Here is a 26,863-nt window from a genome sequence, read left to right as displayed (position 1 = left end):
AGGCAGAGAGGCAGGCAGAGAGAGGAAGGGAAGCAGGCTCCCTGCTGAGCAGAGAACCCGATGCGGGACTCGATCCCGGGACCCTGGGACCATGACCCGAGCCGAAAGCAGAGGCTTTAACTCACTGAGCCACCCAGGTGCCCCAAAATAAAAATAATTCTACATCAAGCTTCAACTTGCTGATTTAGGAATTATTATTCCCATGATGTAGGTGAGGAAGCTGAGACTTGGAGGCCTTTAGTAAATTGAGCAAGGTCATTCGGAGACCGGATTTTAGCCTAGTCTTTCTGAAGCCAAATTCCTTGCTCTTTCAAATACACCAACACTAATAACTCTTACCTCTTTTGCCTCTATTAACCCGTAAGCTCTGCGATAGCAGGAACCACACCTTTCCCATTCACTACTAGAGTCTAGCATAAACTCTGAGACATTACGGGAACATATAAATATTGTTGAAGTAATGGGCAATGGAGTAGCTCCGAGCAATACTGCAGAAAAGGTGATCTTTACTTTAGGTACACCAACCTTCCCTCTAACTTCTCTCTACTCGTGGCTAGTGTGTCTCAGCCTTCCTGGAGCTCTGTCCCACCCCATTCATTTGTATTTTAATGTAAGTCAATGCCAGTCATTTCTTCCAAATGAATTTGCATTTAACCTTTATTTCTAAGCTCTAAATGCAAATATAATAATAAACCTTTGAATCCCATCTTGCCTTCCTTAATAACTCCAAGGAACAGGTGGAGTGTCAAGGGATTTGTTTGCAGACAGGAGTCCCTGCTTCCTCCAAAAAAGGCTTAGAGTTGGAATTGTCATAAGGACAGATGCTGAAGGAGAGTCCCTGCAAATTGCTAGAAATGCAGGAACTAGAAAAGTTAGCGAATTCAAAGTGGTTTCGTAAAACAGAACTTTCAGCCGTGATTCTGGATACACTAGAGAGAGGGGAGCAAAGCCCTTACAATAAGAGCAGCATCGTCTAGCAACCCAAAACATCATAGAATACCTTTCCCTCATCTGAAATTGCAAAGCACTTTGCCACAGTAGCTGGACTGTAGCCAGTGAGGCGGTTTTTTTGTTTTGTTTTGTTTTTGTCTTTTGTTTTTATAGCCAATGAAGTTTATCTGAGGCACAATTATTGCTAATTGAAATTACAAAGCGGTTGTGTTAACACTATTTTTGAATCCCTTGATCAGGCAGTCTCCAATTTGAACTCTCCCTATTTTTTCATCTTTCTTTTTCTCACAGCCTCAGATCTATAACAGCGGTTTCTCAGGTCACATGTTTCCTTCTGTAAAGGGACATGAAACCATCAGAATGTAGCATCAGCCAAACGGATGCCAGGAAGCAAGCCCAGTGGCATCTACACACAAATGACTTGGTACTGCTGGGAACCAACTGCGGACTCGGTACACTGAGGACATCGGTTACCATCCGGCATATGGTATAACAGACAGCAGCAGAAACAACAAAATTACTGTGAAGAATGTTGATATTCACGAGAAAACACAGAAAGATCAATTCAAAACAACCCAAAGCCAGCAAATGTCAATCTAGAACAGAACTGAAATTTCGCTTGCTACCTGCCCTGCCTTTTAGCTTCAATCTCTGTGATAGCTTCTTGGAAGGAAACAAAAATACCTGCGTTATCAGTGTCTATGTCTGGATGTTTTTATAAGTTTAGAATCTAGGAATGTTTCTTGGCATCTGTTTATGTTGGAGAGGAAGGACCTGTTCTCCAAAAATTCTTACGTAGTATTAGAAAACATATTAATTATTTATATTGTTAAAGTTAGCTATACGGATTTAGCCATAGATACACAGTCTACACTACAAAAGAATGATTCTTATTTTTTATTAACAAAGGAGTTCTCAACCTTGATACTACAGACATTTTGGGTCAGATAATTCCTTTTTTTAAAATTTTTATTTTATTTTTTAAATTTTTTTAAAAGATTTTATCTATTTATTTGACAGAGAGAAAGACCACAAATAGGCAGAGAGGCAGGAGAGAGTGTGGGGTGGGGTGGGAGTGAAGCAGGCTTCCTGCTGAGCAGAGAGCCCAATGTGGGACTCAATCCCAGGACCCTGAGATCATGACCTAAGTCAAAGGCAGAGGCTTAACCCACTGAGCCACCCAGGCACCCCTTGCGTCAGATAATTCTTTTCTCTGCAATGCTTCCTGACCTCCTCACGCCAGGTGCCAGTAGGATCCCAACTGTGACAGTTAAAAATGTCTCTAGATTTATAGCCCAATGTACACTGTGCAGCAAAATCAACCCCCACCCCTGTTTAGAAGAACCACTATACTCAAACAAGGTATTATCCTTGGAACTTGATGTTTATTCTCTAGCATAAACCATTAAAAAACGACCAGATTCCCTAATAATGTATAGTATACATACTCTGTCCCATGTTTAAAACTTTTTATGATTTTTTTCTAAATCAAAATGTCAAAACTATTTGATAATAACATAATAAAATTCTACTTAGTTTTAAAACCTATCTCAATCTCCATTCAAGCTGTGAAGTCCTCTGGGAAGCTTACTGCCAACACTTTTCAGAATCAGCAACAACATAGCCTAGATACCCAATTCCTGAGTGCATATCTTCTTGGGTTGGTTTCCCAGAGTTATTTATACCTATTTCATCTTCTCATCTAGACCACAAATAGCTCAAAGGCAAAGCCATTGTACAAGTAAGCATCGGAATGAGATAGGTTTAAGTTGTAGCCATAAAACCTAACAGCCGTGTGATTTTAGATTATTTACTTAATGTCTTTTTAAAAAAATGTTTGTACCTATAAAATTAAAATAAAAACAGCACATATCTTCTGTTAGTGTTACTAAACTGAATAAATGAAGTATAATGTTAAGTTCTAAGAACTCTCCTTAGCATTTTATTTATTTATTTAACATGTATTGTATACACTCTTTATCAAACACCTTTCTAAACACTTTAGAATTGTATTTAATCCTCATTAAAAAACCTATGAGGAAGGCGTAACTATTAGCCCCATTTAACCCCTAAGGAAACTGAGGCCTAGAAAAGTTAAGTAACTTACCCAAAATCATGGGGTTAATAAATAGAAGGGAGATTGGAATCCGGATCTCTAAGCCATGAACTCCAATCTCTAAGCCATGCTTCCTCTTGAGTATGGGACAGGCCTTCAATCATTACCTACCACACCTATTATGTTTATTTCTTTTATATTTCTCAAGGCACTGAGTGAGCAGGAGGTATAAATAACAGAAGCTCAGCATTTATTGATGAGGACGTTAATAATGGACATTAATAATGCATTACATATTTCTTTAACATTTCTTAAGCAAAGTTAAAAGTTCAAAGCTGTTATTTCATTTTGCACCTGCAGATTTCAATTAACCTTGTACACAACTTAAAATAATTCTGTCTAGAATGTTATCTAAAATATTTCATAAAAAATATATTGATGCATTAGGAGGAGTAAGAATGGAATAATACTTCTAAGGAGTCAGTAACATCTACAAAATCCCCAGACTATCCATTGGCTAAGTTTCATTAGTCATTTCCTTCCCTAGTCATTTCAATCTCTACATTATATACTTTCTATTTTTTAAAAAAGATTTTATTTATTTATTTGACAGAGAGAGATCACAAGTAGGCAGAGAGAGAAGGGGGAATTAGGCTCCCCGCTGAGCAGAGAGCCCAATGTGGGGCTCGATCCCAGGATCCTGAGATTATGACCTGAGCTGAAGGCAGAGGCTTAACCCACTGAGCCACCCAGGCACCCCATATAAACTTTATATTTTTAAGAAAAATTTTAAAATATGGAAATATACTAAAAGAACATATAAGTGTTTTCACATAAATGTTTAAACTTTTAGAGCAGCAGACGTATTCTCTTTGACATAAAACATTTAAGAGCATACTTTTGTGCGGAAATTTAAGAAACTTATTTAAATAAATAAGAAATTTATTTAAATAAAGATAAAAAGGACTAACTGGACTCATAAAACATTTGGCCATTTACTAGACTACATGACATTCAAAATGAAAGAAGAACAGTAGTGCCCTCCTAACCCAAGCTATTTCTCAACTTTACAGAAAATACAAGATAAGGGATCTGAGACAGGCATGTTCTGGAACATTTTATTCATCTTGAAATTATCTACCATAAAAAAGTCCCACTGGGAAACAGTTTCATTATACATAGAATTTTTAAAACCTTGGGTGGATTCTCAAAAACATTCCAAAAATATTAGTAAACCAAAACTCGTGTTCATCATTAACTTAAGGGCTAATGCTAGGGAAATGTCTGATTTCAGAAAAATATACTTAAGGGTAGCAGGTGGCCACAGGCCAACAGCAGTGCCATTTATAAAAAATATATATATTAATCTAAGAAAAGATTGATTCTATTAATCCAAAGGTGTTATAAAGTTTCTGTACATTGAAACCCAGGAAGATTCTAGATAGCTATGAATAGAAATAACAGCAGCCTGGGTTGCTCAGTTGGTTAAGCCTCTGCCTTCGGCTCAGGTCACGATCCCAGGACCCTGGGATCAAGTCCCACATAAGGCTCCTCGGAGATCAGCAAGGGTCTGCTTCTCCCTCTGCCTGCAGCTCTCCCTGCTTGTGTGCTCTCTCTCTCTCTCCAACAAACAAATAAATAAAATCTTTTTTAAAAGATGGAATATATATGCATATTTTATTTTATATTATTTTATTTTAATTATCATTTAAGAGAGGCAAGTGGAGGAAGTGGCAGAGGGAGGGAGAATCAACAAGGGGCTTGATCTCACCAAAATGAAATAAAAACCTGCACCCAAATCAAAAGTCAGACGCTCAACCGACTAAGCCACCCAGGCACCCCAGAAATTATTTTTAAAATTCTCTCTTTAGGGCACCTAGGTGGCTCAATGGGTTAAAGCCTCTGCCCTCACCTCAGGTCATGATCTCAGAGTCCTGGGATTGAGCCCCATATCGGGCTCTCTGCTTGGCGGGGAGACTGCTTCCCTCTCTCTCTCTCTGCCTGCCTCTCTGCCTACTTGTGATCTCTGTCAAATAAATAAATAAAATCTTTTAAAAAAAATTCTCTCTTTAGGAGGCCCAAAGAAAGCAATATCCGAGACGAAAGGTATAATCACACACATTTGTGTATCCTGTTCATTCATCCAAAATCCTCTGAGATCTAACTACTAGGCCAGACTCAAGGCTAAGCACCAATTTTCTAAAAAGTGAGTAAGACACAGGTTTTACAAATGCTTCATTAAGATGTCCAGGTGACAAAGTGTTAAACAGAAGTCCAGACCGATGTCAGAGAAGTACAGGAGTGAACTGTGCCCAAGGGTATCAGAAAAGACAACGGAAGTGCCATTCCACGATGGAATGCCATTCCATTCCATTTCTTTCTTCCAAGCTGAAAAAAGAAGGATCCAGCAATTTGCTCAACACATTCGCCATGGACATTTCCTGTCTCCCAAGATGAAAAAGTGAAAATTATCCCAATGCCAGACTATCCCCAAAGAATATTCTTTAGCTCACACAAAGATTATATTTAAGAAATAAATGTCTTCTGATTTTGGTATCTGAAATAATTTTAACCATAGTAGGTAATAGTTATTGAGTGTGTACCATGGTTCAGGCATGAGAATACTTCACATTAGCCAACTCCTTGAATTCTCCTAACATCTCTATGGTGAAAAAAGAAGACAGAGAACTAGGGACTAGGGAGTAGTTGTGTTTTGCCTCTGGAGACCACGTTCGTTCATAAATATACTCTGCCTCCTCCCTAGAGATGTGATCACTGCGATACCCAAGAATGTCTACCAGAGAGTGATAATTAATACATTTTCAGTCATTTCTACATTGTTCTTACTGCTGAAGAAGATTCTTAAAAAATTAAATAGACAATGTTTCTGGTCATACACACCCAACACCCTGCCTCTCAGGCAAATGTTTACAATTTGGAAGGTTGAGTTCTAAACTCCTTTCACAGGGGATCAGTAACACTATGTGTTGAGAGTCATGTCCCTTAAAGAGGCTAAATCCTCTTGGTGTTCCTAGAGGTGAGGGGATCGAGGCTACTGCTTGGGAGAGAAGACTGGAGGAAAGAGGAAGACCTTTCCTAGACCTACTCAATCAGAATATGCACTTTGACCAAGAACCCCTGGAGATTCATATGGACATTAATGTTTGAAAAGTACTACTTGGGGAGATGAGGTTAGCCTTGGAACTGCAAATGGCATAGCTACTTAAAAGTTAGGAACTTGGTCTAGATCTTGCTATGAATTTACCTGCAATAAAACATTACTTACCCACAGACAGAGACATTATGAAAAATAAAAGCTTGAGGTTCTTAAGAAAAAAGAGTACCTTAAGTTATTAAGCAATACAATCTTATAAAAATTGGCTTCAGTACAAACAGTTCATAATTCCGTCAAATGTATGTATTTTTTCTTAAAGTTTAAATGTTGGAATTAAGCTTTGTGTTCTCCTGAATACTTAAGGAAAGAAAATCCATCTACTGTCCCACAACTGTCCTTGAAGATCCTAATGTTGATGATGATAATTCTGTAAAGTCAAAGAATTCAGTGTCCATTAAGACCAGCCAAGAATTCTTAACATATGTACTTAATTCGGATTATTAAAAATATCTAACACTGGTGGGGCAGCTGGGTGGCTCAGTCGGTTGAGCATCTGACTCCTGATTTTGGCTCAGGTCATGATCTCAGGGTGGTGAGATCGAGCCCTGCATCGGGCTCAGGATGGAGTCTGCTTCAGAGGATTCTCCCTCCTCCTCCCTCTACCCACCACTGTCCTGCTGGCTTACTCTCTCTCTCTCTCAAATAAATAAATAAATCTTTAAAAAGCACATAAACAAAAACACTATGTTATCCATTTTCTGATTTCATCTTAGGGAATGAAACATGACTCTAATTCTAGTTCTGAATTCAGAGACTAGCCTCCATTATCATATATGATCCACGTTTTCGCCAACACTTTTTAAAAGGAGCAGAAACTCAGTGAGGTAGTTAAAACATTTTTTTTTATTTTTTTATTTTTGCTAGCTATTTCATTCTGTTTTAAAATTGGGTTTGTGGCCAGGGTTATGTGTTTTTTGTTTCACATACGTGCAAAGGAAACTATCACCAACTGAAATTTTATGGTCTCTGTAGTCATTCTGCAAATAGGTAACTTCTGCTAGAAGAGGAAAGGAACAAAATAATACAAAGTTTATACACATCCATCCAACACCTGCGCCTGGTGCAATGTTAACATGCCCCTGGCTACATGTCAGATCTAACTACAACTTCCTCTACCTTTAAAAGGGAGAGTTATGTTAATACTGCCAAATTAATGCAAAGTACTTGTTTTAGAAATAAGACTATGGTGAGTCAGGCGCAAAAATGAACTTCAAACTACCTCTTCATGGGACAGGAGCATAAGAAGGCAAGGAAGGGCTGCCCCTGGGATACTGGTCTGAATGAAATAGTTGGGCACACGCTGAAATTAGCAACCAGGACCGGGAAGGGGTTGTCCTTTTCTTGGCTGGCCTGGGGCCCTCGGGTAAAAACAAAGACATGAGTCAAGTGTCACGATTCAAATGTCAGCTCTGACCCCTCAAAAGACAGTTCATGGAGTGCTGCTAATTTTATTATGATGTTTTAGCAATTTAATACAGTATTTTTAAGTGGAGATAATTAGAATAGGATGATTTATCAAGGGACAAAATAAAAAAATTGATATAATCTTAATATTATCTCAAAAAAGGAAAAAGGTGGATATAAGTATTTTACTGTCAATCAACCACTTGATATGTGTGGAACCCTTGAGAAGGCCCCCACATACACAGACGAAACCAAAAAAACCCAATAGCAAGCTGTCATTCTTCTTTACCAACATGTAAAACTTTATTGAAACTTGCCTTTCTAAATAAATGCAGACACTTTGTATCAACAGCAGAGTTTCTGTTTTCGTGGTCTTCACAGACTTTAGTACAATTCCTATAGCTTAATCCTTGTCCATACTAAAGGAACTTCTATATACAAGATCCCAAATCCAGTTTACTTGGTAATTTGTATAAGTGACAGTTAATGCCAATACCTTGTCTCACTGTAATATCCTACAACTTCTCAAAAATAAAGTGCTTGGCACTGTATATCATCCTTTTACTTTTTCATGCTACCCTTCTCCATGAATTCATTTCTCTGAGACTTTTTCTTTCTTCTTATCTCCTCCTGACTTTCTATAAACTCACTAAGGTGACATAAAAGGCTGGCAACATTTCCCTTCCCCACTCCAAAAAAAAATTATGTAATAACTCAGTGAAATAAAGTCAAATGTATCTGTTCCGCGTTTCATGAGATGAATTAACATCTCATGTTAATTTGTAAGTATTATTATCAATGTCACTCATCTATGTTTAAAAGGGCACTTCCTGTACCACTGTCTCCTCTGCCTTAATTCTACAAACCACAGGCCAAGTGCCTGTACCGATGGGGGGAGCTGCTAGGAAAACAGATCCATACCAGTTGAAGGCAATTCAGAGAGCAGAGAGTTTTAACTGCTGTTGGGCTCATCTTAAAACACGGCAAAACCCACTGTCTGCTCGACAGAGTCCTGCACTATGGGAATCTTCCACTGTGTACGTTGCTGCTTTGTATAAGAACCTAACTATATCTTTTTTAAAGTCAAATTAGGTCAGTAACTTGCATGTGTGGCGAGTTCCTGACACAGGCTTCAGTGAATTAAGAACAGCTTTTCTAACAGTCAGCCTCTTGAATTATAAAGCCTGTGCCTTTTCCCCAGGTCATAAGGGATATATCAGTTTTTAAATATGGCTTTTGATGTGACTTCTCTTTCTTCTGGTGAACTCTCATTAAAATAATGAAAATGCAGGGGGTACCTGGGTGGCTCAGTGGGTTAAGCCTCTGCCTTCGGCTCAAGTCATGATGTCAGGGTCCTGGGATCAAGCCCTGCATCGGGCTCTCTGCTCAGCAGGGAGCCTGCCTCCCCCTCTCTCTCTGCCTGCCTCTCTGCCTACTTGTGATCTCTCTCTGTGTGTCAAATAAATAAAATCTTTAAAAAAATTAAAATAAAATAATCAAAGTGCAAAAAATTATAAAAAGCAAAATAAGAATCAACTCAGAAGAACACTGACGAAAGAGTGATTGGGTTGGACTGAAGTAGGAGATAAAATTTAGAATATAAACCACTGGTCCAGATTAAAGTTGAAGAAACTGTCCTTGTTCCCTCACCTCTCATGAAAACCTCTCTCAGCCAAAGATTCTATGTCCTGTTTCCCATTTTACTTCTTTTACCCACACCCCAGACGTTCTTTCTCACTCATCAAAGGCATGAGCACCGATCTTCCATTTTTCTCCTTAGTATTTAACCCTTCTTCATTAGCCCATTTTCAGCATGATTTTAACAAGTTCATTTTTATTCTTATATTCACTATTATTTTTATTCTTATAGTATTATTTGTATTCTTAAAAAGCATATTCCGCATTTGCTCCCAACCTATTTAACATAAAATGGCCAGAATAAACATTTTTTTTAATAAAATGAAGATCCAATCATGTGAGTTGTGAGTCAAATATCATCAAATATTTCTCCATCGCATTTCTGATGAAATTGCAATCTTGGACTTTGTTCTATTAGTTCTCGTCCCCTTTCCCTTTGCTCTCTGTTCTCTGTTAACACTGGAGGTCCTCACAAGCTCTCTGTTCTCTCACTTTTGAACATGCTGTTTGCTCTGCCTGGGACTTCTCACTCACCGCCAAGATTCCCTTCCTCTGAGCACCTGTAGAGCAGACGTCCCTATTTCCCAGATCCATTAACTGCAACCCCCCTTCTTTCTCCAAAACCTCTTCTGAGGGGTTAACTGCCCATTCCCACATTTTAACAATAATTTAAAACTTTGCCAGATTCATCATCATCATCCTTATCTTTCCTTGGATCCCCTTCCCCCTTGGTAAGCACCCCCCACCACCACCATTTGAGTAGGGAGATAAACCAGGAAAACTGCTTTGAAAGCCAGGAGAAGGACACTGCCGGCGAGCTCATTCAACACGATCCTCCTCAGGCTGTGTGGCTCAGGTCGCTTCCATCTGTGCTACCAACAGTTTCTATGGCTATTTCCACACATAATAAACACACTCAAAGGCGTAAGAACTAGAGAAACTGCATTTTTTTTTAATCCTGTAGGTACCCTGCCTCAGAGGCAGCTTGTGTGAAGTCTTGAGTCTTCCAAAATAAATAGCATTTATTTCCAAAATAAATAGCATTTAGTTCCAAAAATCCGTTTGTCCTGAGACAGTCATTACGTCGGACTCCAAGTACTCTCAATTAATGTAAAGTAAAATGTAAAAATGTTAAAAAAAAAAAAAGTGAAATACGATCCACATAGAGACCAGAGCACCAGAGAACTTAGCAAAATGTTATCATTTAAAGATCTAGACAAAGATAACCACACTTGAAAGAGGGACAGCCCCCCAGCCCCTGCTTATCAGAGAACTAGTGCAACTAAAGAGTCAACCACAATTACTCATTTTAAGCAGAAAAGCAAATAAGGACACTTACGCATGTCACCGAAGGCCCCCTTGGTCACTTTGGTGGCCCGTAACACCACCACCGTGAATTTGTGGGAATACTGGTGCTCCACCTGGAAATAAATAGTAGTAAATTAAAAACAAGCTTCAAACATAGAACCCAAGCAAACTGTCCTCACTGTTTCCTCGAGACTAGTTAAAAAGATTCAGGTTGAAGGGAAGTAACATTCATACCAGAAACATCCTTTGATCCCAGGGTTGTTACTTATTTGAGTCTCTCCTTTCTCCTACCACAGAATTATTGAGAAGTTTAGACCATGCTTCACTACAATTGGACTACTGGAAGTTTTCCCCGTCAGGTTTCCCAAGCTTGAGGGAAAATGTAAATGAGGACCACAGGCCTTCTAGGAAGACAATCAGGCTTTGTACCGGAATGACAAGGAAGCCTGGGCTTAGAGAGGCAAAGTCTGAGCAAGATGTTTGCATTGTTTGTTTTTATTGTTACTGTTCAGTGAAAGGTTGTTTTGTTGGTTTTTTTTTTTGTTTTTTGTTTTTTTTTTTTTTGGCAAGACATTTCCACAGCAGTATTCAAAATCCTTTGGACCTAAGGCCATAACCAGAGAACTACTGATATTAATTTTAATGCATTTGTTACAAACCATATGCAGCAACGCTAAAAGTTTTTCTGGAAGACTTAAGTAAATACTTCACCTCACTAGAAAGTAGCCAACAATGCTATCAACTGAAGCTGAATAAGGAAGCAGGAACTCACAAAGTTCTCTGAGCAACTGAAAATTGCGAAGTCCTTATCTAAAGCTGAAGCCTGTCTAATCTTAGAAGAGGCCCACATTTATTAGCCATTCCTATCTTTCCTAACTTGAGCAGACTTGTTTCACTGATTAAGAAGTCCATAATTGATTTTAAAAAGCTAAGATACTGGCAATACTGATAAAGGAGTAATGACGGTCTAAAATCAAGGAAGCTGGAAAAAGAAATTCTAAAAACATAGATTCATATGCACCAGCAGTAGTGAGACAGACCATCAACAGCACTCCACAGTTTCTGAAGGTATCACTCTATCATTATAATAATTTATGTTCAGATTTATAACACAGCATCGGGAAGTGGTGAAGACTTTAATGACAAGCATACTTTGTTTAAAAAGACAGAGAAGCCCGTGAAATGTTTTAAGATAACTCTTATTTGAGTTTATTATTGAAGAGAAATACCTTCTATGTCTAGAGGTGTTCTGAGTAGCTCCATATAAGTAAAATTATCAATTATAAATGAAACGAATGCTCACAAAAAAAGCATGTTGCATGGAAGTGGCCAAGCTAGGTTCTCCTCTCACTGAGCCTAAGAATGAATCTCGTGGACCAAAGAGAGTGAGTCACGTGATGGATGTGTGTTAAGTGAAGATACAGAAAAAGCTCTCAAGAGTGAGAAGGGTCCCCATAGGGTTGCCACTGAGGGCCCTTAGGGTTGGTCTTTTATAGAAAGCTAAGCAGGGACCTTAAATCCATTTAACATCTCTAATGGTATCAGCATTGAGCAAGGACTAGTCATAATACCTCCAATGGCCTACTTTCCACCTAGGGTCTCGTTAGGCTTTGCTGGTCACAGGTGATTATCATAAGAAGGACACCCACCCCACACGCCTAGGGCAGGGTGGTCTGGTTTGTTCCCTTATCTCTGGTTTCCCCACATCTCTATATTTTTGTAATTTCTGTAAGCTTGATCACATAGCACCCCCATCTTTCTCTCCCTACCTAGACCCACCTGTCCTATACTCAGTTTTATACAACCAAAAATCACACACACATTGTCCCCACCAAAAAAAAAAAAAAAAATTCGCTATCATAGTTGGAGGCTTCAACACCCCTCTATCAGAAATAGATAGACCTGGGATGCCTAGGTGGTTCAGTCAGTTAAGTGTCTACCTCTGGCTCAGGTCATGATCCCAGAGTCCTGGGATCGAGTCCCACATCAGGCTCCTTGCTCAGTGGGGAGCCTGCTTCTCCCTCTGCCTGCCACTTTCTCCTGCTTATGTTCTCTCTCTCTCTGATAAATAAATAAAGTCTTAGAAATAAATAAATAAATAAACAAATCTATCAGGCATACAATTAGTAAGAACTGAACTCAACGGCACCATTAGTCAACTAGATAAAATTGACATCTATGGACTACTTTGTTCAAGAGCAGAATGCACATTCTTCTTTTTTTAAAATTTGTTTTCAGCGTAGCAGAATTCATTGTTTTTGCACTAGAATGCATGTTCTTCTTAAGATCACATAGAACAATCATACAACATGTCCTCTCTGACCACAACAGAATTAAACCAGAAACCAAACAGGATGATGGCTGGAAAATCACAAGTACTTGGAGATTAAATAACACACATATCAATGAAGGAGGCTCAAGAGAAACTTTTAAATATCTAGAACTAAATGAAAATGAAACTACAGCTTAGCAAAATTAGGGGGAATGCAGCGAAAGTAATGCTTACAAGGAAATTAAATAATATGTATATTGACATACATATTATTTCATACATACATATATTTCATGTATTATTTCATGATATGCATATATGAAAAGAAGAAAGATCTAAAATCAATCATCTAAGAGTCTACCAGAAAAAGAGAAGCAAGTTAAATCCAAAGTAAGCAGAAGAAAAATGGTAAAGAGTAGAGCAGGAATGAGTAAAACTGAAAATGAAAAATCAATAGAGAAAATAGATGACACTAAAAATTGTTTCTTTGAAAAGGGGCAACAAAATCGATAAGCCTCTAGCTAGGCTAAACAAGAAAAAAAGATAGCACAAGTTACAAATATAAATAAATGAGGGGTGTTCCCTCTAGATTCTGTTCACATCAAAAAAATAATAAAGGAATACTATGAACAACTCTAGGCCCCCAATTTAATAATCTAGATGAAATGGACCAATTCCTTAAAAGACATAATCTGCCAAAACTGACACAAGTAGAAACAGACAATCTGAATAAAGAAACTGAATCGATACTTAACCTTCCAAAACAGAAAGTACCAGGCCCGGATGGATTCCTTGATAAATTCTACCAAACCCTTAAGGAAGAAATTATACCAATACTATCCAATCTCTTCCAGAAGAGAGAAGCAGAAGAAACAGTACCTAGCTCATTTTATGAAGCCAGCATTACCCTGATAACAAAAAGCAGAGAGAGACCTTATAAGGAAAAAAAATAAAAATAAAGAACACTATAGACCAATATCTATCATAAGCATAGATGAAGAAATTCTCAACAAATTATAGCAAATAGAATCCAATAATATATAAAAGGAATTAAAATTACAGCCAAGTAGGATTTACCCTAGGTATGCCAGCCTTATATAACCTCTCAGAATCTCACTCCATCTTGGGGGTTGTGAGTTCAAACCCCACTTTGGGTGTAGAGAGTAGCTAAAATAAACTCTTAAGAAAAAATAGCTCTACATTATTAAAAAAAAAACACATATAGAGAGATGATAATGTTATAAGGATTCATTGAGTATGAACCATATGTTACACATTCTTCTAGATGCGAATTCTCATTTAATTTTTGCAACAATCTATAAAATAGGTATAATTTATATGTGACTAAAGTGAGATTCTGAGAGCTTAAATAATTTCCCACTGTCTCATAGAGAGTAAAAGTTAAATCTGAATTAGAATCTATTATTGCTGCCCTCAAAGTCTTCACTCTCTGTACATTCCTTTAGTTACACAGAGAATAATACCAACTACCAATAGTGGTAGTTGGTAGTTAATAGTGAAAAAGGCTGTTTCCATTTATTCAAGTGGTATAGTTATTATCTGGTCCATTATATCGCTTATTGATCTGAAGTTCCTCTGTTAACTGCGTTATTTCCTGTATCATTCATCTCTGTTTGTTTGTTTTTTTTAAGATTTTATTTATTTGCCAGAGATAGAGAGAGAGTACACACAAGCAGGCAGAGACGCAGGCAGAGGCAGCGAGAGAAGCAGGTTCCCTGCTGAGCAAGGCACCCAATCCCAGGACCCTGGGATCATGACCTGAGCTGAAGGCAGTGGCTTAACCAACTGAGCCACCCAGGTGTCCCACTCAGCTGTTTTAATCTGCTTTTATTTCCCTTAGCCTCAACTCTGTCTTGATTATAATGAATGAAATACTTGCATACTCTTCACAGGAAATAAGGGGCAAATCAACCACTTACTTGGTTTTTATAAGTTAACTTTGGAACCATCGCCAATATTCAGATTACCTATAAATTATTTTCAGGACATGCCCATTTCTTTCTTAGCGCTATAAAGATTATAGCACCTATAAAGTAAGTATAAATTCTTGGAGAAAAATGTTTAGTGTCCATCAGTAACTATCCAAATATCTTCTGATAATTCTTTTGTTTTGGGGGGTCAGTATCACATGTAAACTTCAAACTAGGATGGACTAGGCTAACTTCCGACTTGCATGGGAGACCTTTGGTTATATCTCCAGGTGGTACCAGAAGAAATGACATTACGAATCCACAGCCAGTATTCTCTGGAGAAAACTAATGACTCAGCACAATCCCTGTTGGTAGCTGGCAAAAAGAGATGCCATATTTCAATTGAGATGTCAAATATAAGCTCAATATACTGACTCAGCCACAGGTTTAAGCTTTGCCTACAGGTATTGGATTACTTTACTTTATTCACCCCTAATCTTTTCCACAGTAAAAATCACAAGCTTTTTTTTTTTTTTTCCTGCAATTACAATTTCCCAGTCATTGGGAAAATTGTTACTGTATTAAATTCATTCTGAAAAATTACATTACCATTGTTACTGTATTAAATTCATTCTGAAAAATTACATTACCATCTGTAACTGAAATGACTGGGCATTGGAAAAAAAACTAGTCGGCTTGTACAGAATCAATCTGGAGATTGTTCTAATCTGCTGAAAGTTCTGCTGCTACAGGGAAGAACCAAAAAAAAAAAAAAAAGGATCATAAAACAAATCTGATGTGAGAGAAGGTAGATTCTACATGCAAATATCTTTCTTTCTCTAACAGCCATTGCCTAATTTTAATTCAAACTAAAACCATAGGCTGTTCGTGTGATAAAGATTGGAGAATCTCACTACTGAACCCAGAGATTGCGATCATCACAATCAGCAACAGGCGATTTCAAACAGATCTCAGAAAATGTTTTAAAAGAATTTCTTCAATGATGTCATCTAGGATTTAGGATAGTTTTTTAGATAAGATACCTGTTTTTAGTTTCACTTCCTGGTGTGGAGTTTCATTCTAATACTTTGAGAGGCACAGGCACTGTTTTATTATTCTCTCACATTTTTTATGAGCAGCCAGCTTATCTATTTATAATCTATAATGCTACCTAAATTTGATTTAAGAATTCCCAGTCATAAATGCAGTGATCCAAAGGGGCACGTGCACCCCAATGTTTATAGCAGCAATGTCCACAATAACCAAACTATGGAAAGAGCCTAGCTGTCCATTGACAGATGAATGGATAAAGAAGATGTGGTACATATCTACAATGGAATATTATGCAGCCATAAAAAAACCCAAAATCTTGCCATTTGCAATGACATGGAGGGAACTAGAAGGTATTATGTTAAGCGAAATAAGGCAATCAGAAAAGGACAATTATCATATGATCTCACTGATATGAGAAATTTGAGAAACAAGACAAAGGATCATAGGGGAAGGGAGGGAAAAATGAAACAAGATGAAACCAGACAGGGAGATAAACCATAAGAGACTCTTAATCTCAGGAAACAAACTGAGGGTTGCTAGAGGGGAGTGGGTAGGAAGGATGGGGTGGCTGGGTGACGGACACTGGGGAAAGTATGTGCTATTAATTGTGTAAGACTGATGATTCATAGACCTGTACCCCAAAACAAATAATACACTATATGTTAATAAAAAAAAAAAAAAAGAATTCTCAGTCATGGAATGCCATATACATAAATTATCTTAATGTCCCAAACACCTAATTTGTCAACAGAATTTGTTAGCTCTAGCAGAGATAGATTTTTCTTCATTAAAAGAAAATCATAATCAGAAATCTGACTTGAGTTTCTTCTCTCTCATGAACAAGAAGTTTTCCCCACTTATACAATATATATCTAATACAGTAATCATATATATCATAATAAATATGTACATATCTTTAAAATTAAATATAGAGTTCATTTTCAGTGAAGTTAAAAGATTTTAAGTCCTATTTTAATTAGGATTACTGAGATTGCTGAAAAGCAGTACAAAAAAGAAATTTGATGGTGCCAGCCTGAGTCTAAAATACTCATTGCATATTCACCATAAATTTATAGTAACTATAACTTCATCAAGATACCTAAAATTCAAGTCACCCAAATTTTTAGCTTTTAAATTTTAACTGAGATGTAGATTCTAATCCAATGGTAATTGAGTAGCCATAGTACCACACACACACAAATTTTTTTTGAACATCAGCTTTTTCTCTACTCAATACCCTTGAAGAAATCTATACTCTCCTTGGAGTAACTATGGCTCAGTTAAGGACCATGATGTAGAGATGTACTTCATTCTCCTGGAAGTCCTCATCAGAACATATAAAGCACCAGGCAGACCTGAACATTTTCCCCACGCATTCTTAACGATGCTTTTGATGGCAGAAATATTTATTTGGGGACATCTGGGTGGCTCAGTCATTAAGCGTCTGGCTTCTGCTCAGGTCATGATCCCTGGTCCCTGTGATAGAGTCCCACATCGGGCTCCCTCCTCAGGGGGAACCCCGCTTCTCCCTCTCCCTTTGCTCCTCCCCCTGTTCATGTTTCCTCTCTAGCTGTCTCTCTCTGTCAAATAAGTAGATAAAATCTTTTTTTTTTTTAATTTATTTAGGGCGCTTAGGTGGTTCAGTTGGTTAAGCGACCACCTTTGGCTCAGATCATTATTCTGGAGTTACAGGATTGAGTCCCGCATCGGGCTCCCAGGTATATGGGAAGTCTGCTTCTCCCTCTGTTCTCCCTTCTCATGTTCTCTCCCTCTTTCTCTCTCTCGATCTCACAAATAAATAAATAAAATCTTTGTGAAAAATTTATTTAGGTTAGAATTACAGACCTATGTCATGTTTGCCATGTTTGTTTAAATCTAAGAGTATCTTCGCAATGATGATTTTCAGATGTGTATTTTTTTATAAATATATATTTATATATTTTATTTTACTTATTTATTTGACAGACAGAGATCACAAGTAGGCAGAGAGGCAGGCAGGGGTGGGGGGAGCAGGTTCCCTGAAGCCCAATGCAGGGCTCAATCCCAAGATGCTGGGATCATGACCTGAGCCTAAGGCAGAGGCTTTAACCCACTGAGCCACCCAGGTGCCCCCTCAGATGTATATGTTAAGTCTAGTAGATCCAACAGACTTGAAAATAAAGACATATTTACAGATGTCCTTTTGGGTAATTTACACTTATTTTAAGGGACTTCTTCAAAACCTTCTCTTCATCTTTGCTATTAAGAAGTAAGTGAAAGCTTCGTAACTAAAAGACATGGACATAAGTCAGAAGGATACTTATAACAGATTGCCTGATATTTCAACTCACTTTTTCTACCTTGGTTTCCACATCTGTAAAATGGTAATTATATCACCAGTGACACGGGATTTGTCAAGGGTCCCCTGAAACCAACCCAGACTCCAACATTAGAATTTCACACAGATCAATATTGAATGTCAACTAAGTCTGGGGGATAATTTTACCATCTGTGGAAATCTTTCAAGATGAGACTTTTTAAAATCAATCTTCTGGGGATTATCTAGAGGCATTACTGATCTAGAGTAAACACAATGGGGGAACTCCACCTGTAGAAATGGTAGGTTAAACAACTGTATGACACTTCCCACATATACTTCTCACAGAAAATAACTATAAACTGAATAAGGTTTTGCAAAATAAGTAAAGATTTTTGAAAGATTAACTGTGACTGACCCCAGGGTGCTCAGATTAAACACTACTCCTGGGTGTATATGTGAGGGTCTTTCCAAATGAGATTATCATTTGAATCAGGGACTCAGGAAAGTAGATTGCCTTCCCCAGTGTGGACTGGCATCACCCAATCTGTTGAGGGCCTGAATAGAACAAAAGGAAGAATTTGCCTCTTTTCTTCCAGTCTTACTGCTTGAGCTGAAACCCCTCATGTCATCTTCTCCTGACCTTGGATTGCTATTTATACCATTAGCTCCCTGGGTTCCTAAGCCACCAGAAGTGGACTGAATCATACCTTGTCTTCCGTGGCTCTCCATCCTGCAGAGGGCAGAATGTACGACTTCACAGCCTCCAGAACCACATGAGACAATTCTTCAAAGTAAGTCTCTGTGTCTAGATCTAACTGCTATGGTCTGAGTGTTTGTGTCTCCCTCCCTCCCCCCTCCACCAAATTCATATGTTGGAATCCTAATCCCTCAAAGATTATGAAATGAGACCTTTGGGAAGTGTAAGGAACCCCCACGAATGGATTCGTGCCTTTATAGAAGAGAATCTAGACAGGGTCCTTGCCTCTTCTACCTCATGAGGACAGAATGGCTACAAACCAGGGAACAGGCCTTTGCCATAAGCAGCCATGCTGTTGCCTTTACCTTGGACTTTCCAGCCTCCAGGACGCTGAGCTATAAATTTCTGGTTATTTATAAGCTAAATTAAGACTCTATCTATCTACGTGCCTACCTCTCTATTGCCTATTGATTCTGTTTCTCTGGAGAACACAGACTAACAGAGTAACCAAGAACTAACAGGATAGAAAGGCCTTAACTACCAGGAAAGAGATCGAAAATCAAAGAGTTCACCAAAAACTAGAGTGGTAAGCAGCGTTTGTGCTGGTTAAGAGAGGAGGAGGCTGAGAATGAGCAGCCTTGAGAATGTGAGCCCTCTAAGGGTTAGTACTCTCATAAACCATCCCTGTTTTAAGTTAAAATTTTCACAGACTGAACCCTAAGGAATGACTGGTATCTGGGAAAGATTAGAAGATCACTAACCACCCTCTTTTTCACTTGTCTAGAATAACAGCAACAACAAATGTGCTATTTGCCATAAAACTCCTTGTCAGTTTTACACAGCGCTCAGCTTTGCCAGGTGGCGTTTTGCCACCTTGATATTTTTTTTATTTCTCTTCTTTTTTTTTTTTTTTAATTTCTAGTAGCAGCGTCTCACCTTCTGATGTCCCTTGGCTGGAAGTATCTTTCCTGACTGTATCTAGAGAATACTTTTATACACACAGCAATTTATTATTTATAAAAGCCTTGGGAAGCAGACACAGCAGGTACCATTCATGCCCTGTTTTTCCACACGAAGCAGCTAAAACTCAGTTTCCGTGCTCAGGAGCACGTAAGTGAAGACGGGAACTACCACTAGAAAACTAGCTCTTTGATTCCTTACCCTGTGTTGCCCCGTCCCCCCCCCACCCCCTGCCACCATGTTACCATAATAATCTAGAATAATAGCTTTCTACTTTCCTGGAAAAATTTCCAGTCACTCCCCAATGACGGTTTTCAAAGATCCTGTGTTTTAGCAGAGAGTCACGCTGGCTTACCCATGCGGTTGACTGAGCCTAATGTGAAGACAACCTTGGGTTCTGTGGATGTGAGACAGGGGCCCTCCCCTGCTAACAGGCAGTGAGAAGAGGTGTGGATTCTTTTTTACTCCAGGAAAGTGACTCATTTTCAGAGTAAAAAGATGGAAATTTTTATAAATAATTTATTTTTGACCTATCCTTATAAAATTGGTCCAAAAGAATTTCAGTAGATTCTGGAGACACAAACATCCTTCAGGTTAGAAAGTATCTCATGAGGACTCTAAACACGGATGCCGAATTCTGCCATATGCATATTGCTCCATTTTCTACCAGGTCTTACAAGCCAGCCCTGTGGAAAGCAAGAGAACTTGCTGGCTGTGAACTGCTGTATCAGCCCACGGGATTCCCCAACATGTCACTGCATCACCGGTGTGCGGAAAATAAGGCCAATCTTCTGTGCCTCGAGGCAGCCAAAACGGTGTTGGCCCATCTGGCACCACTCATTACAAGTTAGCTGACTTAGCCTTCCCCATCTTTCCTTTTTACTAAAATTGCGCTGTGTTGAGTATGCTCACTTAAATATTTTGAAAAGTATCTTTCTATGAAAACTAGAGCAGGGAATTTTGTCACTAAAATAATTTACATAAAGTCTCTGTAGTGCAGTCAGTTAGCACATTTGGCTGTTAAAATAATTTACATAGACGTACACATGCAGTCTTTTCCACACATACACAGAAAGAACAAGAAGAACAAAACTATAAAGCTCACAGGAATCCTCACTTAAAAGTGCTATAAATCGGAATATGAATAAATGTCCCACTCTGATGCTGGGGAACAGTAATGAAAACCATGATACAGATATGTGGTTTGCGGGCTTCATCATATTAAGATGCCACATAGGTAATCACTATGTCCTTCATATTTAGCTGTAGTTAAAATTTGCAAGGAAAGGTGACAGGAATGAGTTTTAAAATATCCAGAGTGCAGTCTGATTTTTAAATATACTCTGCCATGTTAAGAGAAGAAACTAAAAGGGCAGCTCACAAGGTCATCTGAAGGAGACAGGTGGGGACTACACAGTGGTCAGTAAGAATGCCTGCTCAGATTTAAGGAGAGGGAAGGGCATTTGAAATAATCATGTTCTTTGAAATGTATTACACTCCAACCACCCTGAACTTCTTTCATTTCCTTATAGGAACTTTCTCATCGCCAGAATACCTCATATTTACTTTTCTCTAATCCAAAAAGTAATTTTTCTCCTTCTTCCCTTCCCTTGCGCTAAACCTTCAGGTCCAGGCTTACAAGTCAGTCCCTGTAGGAATGTCAGGATTCCTATCATTCATTATTCATGTTGTATATTCCCAAAGTAATCCTCATTGTCTCTTATCAGAGCCCTTTTTGAACTTTATGGTTAGTGTGTAAATAAATGGTTTTTCTGCTAGGCATAAGGTCAGCTCAGGGACTTAGTCTGAATCACTTTTGCATCCCCATGCCTATCGAAAACTCACTGGGAGTGGTACACAATGGTCATTCAATAAATAACAGTAAGTGCTCAGAAAAAAAAATAAATAAATGAAATAGATTTAGAGGTAATGAATTGAAAGTCCAAATGCTAATATTCATAATTATTGTTGGTTTCTTTGTCTTAAGCCCAGGGTTATAGATCTTAACTTTATCTTCCTAAATTTCAGGTTGAAGTTTAAGAATGAACACTTTGATTCAATTCTCTGAGAGTTATAGGAATTACTGGTGGGATGAAAAAGAACTAATCTGTACATAATATATAGAAACTTTGTTAATATGAAAAATAATTATTTCATTGCTTAAGCTATTCTACAATTTCATTGTAGAAAACCATAATTGTGGAAAGTACGATACTGTTTCTGAAAACAAAGATATCTCATTTTAAACCCTGATTTTTTTTAAGGTTTTTAAAAATTATTTGAGAGAGAGAGAGAGCACAGGTATGAGCAGGGGGAAGGGCAAAAGGAGAAGCAGACTAGGCAGGGCTCGATCCCAGCACCCTGGGATCATGACCTGATCTGAAGGCAGACACTTAACCAACTGAGCCGCCCGAAAGCCCCTGATTATATGTTTTTCCCAAAACCATACTTTAAATATAGGGAAAAATACAAATTGAACATAAAAGGATGCATACATTAAAGAAACTGGAAGAGGTCAAATTAATAAAAGACAAAGTAAAATTTAGAACAAAGAGATAAAAAAGGACTTACAATGATAAAGCATCAGAGAAATATATACATCCAGAAGTTATATGCACTAATAACATATCTTCAAAATTCATAAAGCAAAAGTTGCAAATGGAAACATGTTCTTATATATGGAACACTTGCCAAAATAGATAATAAGCAAGACTATAATTATATATAAACATCTTACAAAAAACAAAAATCATCCAAGAGTATGTTCTCTGAACACAGTGGAATTAAATTAGAAATGAAGTTCAAAGACAAAAGTTTGAAAATGAATATACACATGTCTCAGTACTCCATGAGTCAAAGCTCAATTCAGGGACTGAGTTAGGAAAAGTTAGAACATATTTTTCATTAAGCAATTATGAAAATGTGACATTCCCAAACCTATGTGCTATACCTAAAGTAGATGGTGTACAATTAATAAAGCTCAAGAGATAAACATTTAAAATTTATAAAGAAGTAAAATTGGCATTATTCACAGATACCAGGAATGTGTAAGTCAAAAATCCAAAAGAGCCTACAAGCTATCAGAATTAATAAAGAAATTCAGTAAGTTTACTAGATCAACAAAAATCAGTTGTATCTTGATATAAATGCAAAAACTACCTGGAAAATAAAATTTGTAAATAATGACACTAAAACATCAACTATCAAGAAATACATCTAAAAAAAGATATTTAGTAATCCCTCTTTCGCCACAGGGGATACATTCCAAGCAACCTTGGACCCGCCACTATGGGTTCCTGAAACCATGGATAGTACAAACTCCCCGTATACTGTTTTTTCCTGTACATACATACCTATGATGAAGTTTAATTATATATAAACATCTTACAAAAAACAAAAATCAGGTTTGACAGAGAAAGTGATTAACAACAATAACTAATAATAAAAGAGAACTAAAATAATATGCTGTAATAAAAGTTATGTGATTGTGGTCTCTCTCTCAAAATATCTTGTATTATACTCACTTTCCTCCTTGTGATGATATGAGACGATAAAATGCCTAGGTGACGAGATGAAATGAAAGTGACATAGTGTTAGGTTACTACTGACCTTCTGATACTATGTCAGAAGGAGGATCATCTGCTTCTGTATAAAGTCTGACCACAGACCACTGAAACCACAGGTAAGGGGGGAATCCTATAAAACATTTCTTACTGAAATCTACAACACACTCCTGAGAGAATTAAAGATAATCTAAATAACATTAGTTTTGGATTAGATTCATGGGTTATTAATGGGTGAAAAGATTCAATATCATAATCATAGCATCTCTCCCTTCACTGGTCTATAAAATCATTAAGGGTCAATAAAAATTTCAGCAGTTTTTGGTCTATGTGTGTGTGTAGCAAAGTGACAAACGGGTTGCAAAACTTACAGGGAAATGCAGAGGGACTGAAAATAGCCAAGACAATCTTGAAGAAGAAAAAGCTGGAAGATTTTACACTACCATATATGATATATTTCAAAGCTACAGAAATTAAGATGAGACGCCTAGGTGGCTCAGTCAGTTAAGTGTCTGCCTTTGGCTCAGGTCGTGATCGCAGGGTCCGGGGGTAGAGTCCTACGTCGGGCTCCTTGCTCAGCGGGGAGCCTGCTTCATCCTTCTGCCTGCCCCTCCCCCTGCTTGGGCTCTCACTCACTCTCCCCCTGACAAATAAATAAATAAAATCATTTAAAAAAGAGAGAGAGAAATTAAGATAGATATTTGTACAATGGGCATTATTTAATAAAGTCTAACGGACCAATAAAACAGCACAGAGATCAAGCCACACACAGATGGGGCTTCATTTACAGTAGAGGGGCCTCTGCCATTCAGTGAGGAGATGGCGGTTACCAGGGCATCAGAGTTTGTAGTATACTCAGGTAATACTATAGGGCAATGTAAAAGTGTGGAATTCTGCTGCTTTACAACATGAATGAATCGCACAGATGAAATGTGGAATGCAGATATCTATAAGAAGGTCAAAAGCAGGCAACACTTATCTACAGTCATAGAAGTCAAATATTGGTTACCTTTGTGGAGTTTATTGACTGGAAAAAACATGAGCAACTCTTCTGTGTTACTTTTAATGCTGTGTGTTTTTATTTGGATGATGATGAGAGGAATACATAGGTTAATATCCATCAAGTTAAACAATTAAGATTTATGCACTTTATATATGGTGTATGTTGATTAAAAAAACAAACACTCAACAATCCAACAGGAAGAGCAGCTTGCAAAGAAAACTGAGAAGGAACCAATTGCAAGAAAATCTGAAATAGAACCACAGAAAAAACGAGAAGAGTTTTTTTTGTTTAAGACTTTATTTATTTATTTGAGAGAGAGAGAGCACATGAGTGGGGGTAGGGGGGAGAAGGAGAATTGGGCACCCTGCTGATCAAGGAGCCTGTTGTGGGAACTTGATCCCAGGACTCTGGGATCATGACCTGAGCCAAAGGCAGATGCTTAATCCACTGAGCCACCTAGGCGCCCCATTAAGAAGAGTTTTAAGAAAAGAATGACCAGTGGGGGTGGTTGAGGGCAGGGTAGGGTGTTAGGGGATGAGGCTATTGAAGAGTCCCCTGAATTCAGCACCAAAAGAGGCCCTTGATGAGGCTTTTTGTGAAGTGGGAAAGCTGAGTCTAGTTTTTAATGATTCGAGCTATGAACAGAGGGGAAGAAGGCACTAGAAAACACTTGTAATACGTTAATCCTTGCTCTCCAGGCAGGAAAAGACAGAGGATGGTAGCTAGAGAAGGATGTAAGGTAAGAGAACAAGTGCTTCATTCAAAGTAACAATAAGGCTCTGGATTATTCCTTCATGTCCCATAAAAGCTATTTCTAGTCCATATAAACCTAACCGGATCTCAAGTGTTGAATTTAGCAAAGAGATCCCTGGGGTACTTTTTGGATCAGAAGAGAGGGTGTATGCTTCCAACTGAGTTTGGAAGAATACATACTAAAATTTGAAATTACTCTTTACTAAACTAAGCGCCTATAAAGAATTGGTTTAAGCACACAGAAGGGAAAGTTACAGAATGCTTTACCCTGCCAATGCAGACCCAAATAATAGCCTTCAATTCAAGAATTCTTTTGTCTCCTCTCCACCAATGCCTGTGAAGGGTAGAACTTACCCAGACAGGTAACTGCTAAGTGGTTAACTACATTTCTTACTGTTCTGTGAAAGTTCTGTACTGTTACGCATGTTTTGGTACTTTTTTTTCCCCTTCCAAGTACCTCTGTTGTGGATTTGTCCTTTAGAGTTGTACTTTATTAGCCAATGCCAGCAAAGCTCATGCACAGATGTATATCGGCCTCCCTCCCAGCAAGGATATATAAACAGTAAATGACTTACTATGATGTGCTGATACGGATCTATAAATGACATCTTGATTTCAATTACAGGAAATCTCTTCACACTTCAAAGGTCTTCTCGGCACTCAAGCTTCTTTAAAACCTACAAAATAAACAATCACTATTGTTAAGCTTCCTCTTGGATGCAGTTCCAAGATTTAAATCATGATGAACATGAACCTTTGGAAGTCAGAGTCCACCCAAGGGGACCAGAGAGATTAAGTTTCCAATTGTTTATAGGTCCTAGTGTACACATAGAACTTAGGGAAAGGGTAAACATAGTTTGATAGTACTGTTTAATTTCCACATTTATTTGTTCAAATTTATTCTGTCAGTAATTATTAGGAAACCCCATTTTTTTTTTTTGCATTTGCCAAGTATCTTATGAGAAGGTCACTGAACTTACGAAAAATTAAGATTATGCTGTACTGTTTATAATGAAACAGCCATACGCCATTGTTCATTTTCTCGACTGGGCTAGTGTTACACAAATCCGTGATAAGAAAGGAACATTTTTACCTTAGCTCTTTGTTAAAACCTTTAAAGATACATTCATGTTAAATTTCAACTTTGGTGTGGATATTAAAAACAAAAAAGTTTATTCATTCTAAAATACCAGCTGAATTTAGAACCAGTTAAATAAAAATAAATAAAAAATGGGAAAAAATACTTTCTATATTTTGCTTTACTCTATAATGACTCCATGTTATTTAAAATCAAGTAAAAAAATCAAATCCTTCTTCATAGATTTTTTTTTTTCCCTTGAGACTATAAAACAACATATACTTCTAGGTCAGTATTCTATATGTCACATCTAATTTGGAACTTCTCAAATACCTTTATTACTTATATAAATAATTTTTATTTGAATGTTTTTACACAAATGGGATCTCATGAAATATCCTTGAATTACTAAACCCATTTCCTTCATAATTTTTTCAGCAAAAAGAACAGTATGTATGTATGTATTTTTAAAGACTTTATTTTTTTAGAGGAGTTTTAAGTTCATAGCAAAATTGAGAAGTACAGAGATCTCCCCCACATATTCTCTGCCCCACACATGCATTCTGCCTCTCCCTGACCCCCATCCCCTACCACAATGGGACATTTGTTAGACCTGATAAACCTACATCAACACATCATCATCACCCAGAGACCATAGTTTACCTCAGGGTTCACTCTTCATTTTCTACATTCTGTGGGTTTTGACAAATGTATAATGACCT

The 26,863-nt window shown here is 37.8% G+C and overlaps 1 protein-coding gene across 3 annotated transcripts in view; it reads right to left on the bottom strand.

Moving 5' to 3' along the window:
• PLA2G4A (phospholipase A2 group IVA) overlaps positions 1 to 26,863 on the bottom strand; it is a 165,907-nt gene that overhangs the window by 105,239 nt on the left and 33,805 nt on the right. For 2 of the 3 annotated variants that reach the window (XM_044267307.1, XM_044267308.1), the window contains 2 exons: positions 25,639 to 25,740; positions 10,564 to 10,645 (listed from right to left, as the gene is read on the bottom strand). In XM_044267307.1, coding sequence (XP_044123242.1) covers positions 10,564 to 10,645; positions 25,639 to 25,671 — 115 coding nt within the window. In that variant the 5' untranslated portion in view covers positions 25,672 to 25,740. Of the gene's footprint in view, positions 1 to 10,563; positions 10,646 to 10,766; positions 10,979 to 25,638; positions 25,741 to 26,863 lie in introns of those variants that run through there. The other variant, XM_044267309.1, reaches the window with a different exon arrangement.

The sequence above is a fragment of the Neovison vison genome, chromosome 10 (genome assembly GCF_020171115.1).
Source record: "Neovison vison isolate M4711 chromosome 10, ASM_NN_V1, whole genome shotgun sequence".
Taxonomy (NCBI): Eukaryota; Metazoa; Chordata; class Mammalia; order Carnivora; family Mustelidae; genus Neogale; species Neogale vison.
The sequence above is the reverse complement of the archived record's forward strand: the minus strand, read 5'-3'. Positions and strand labels throughout refer to the sequence as shown.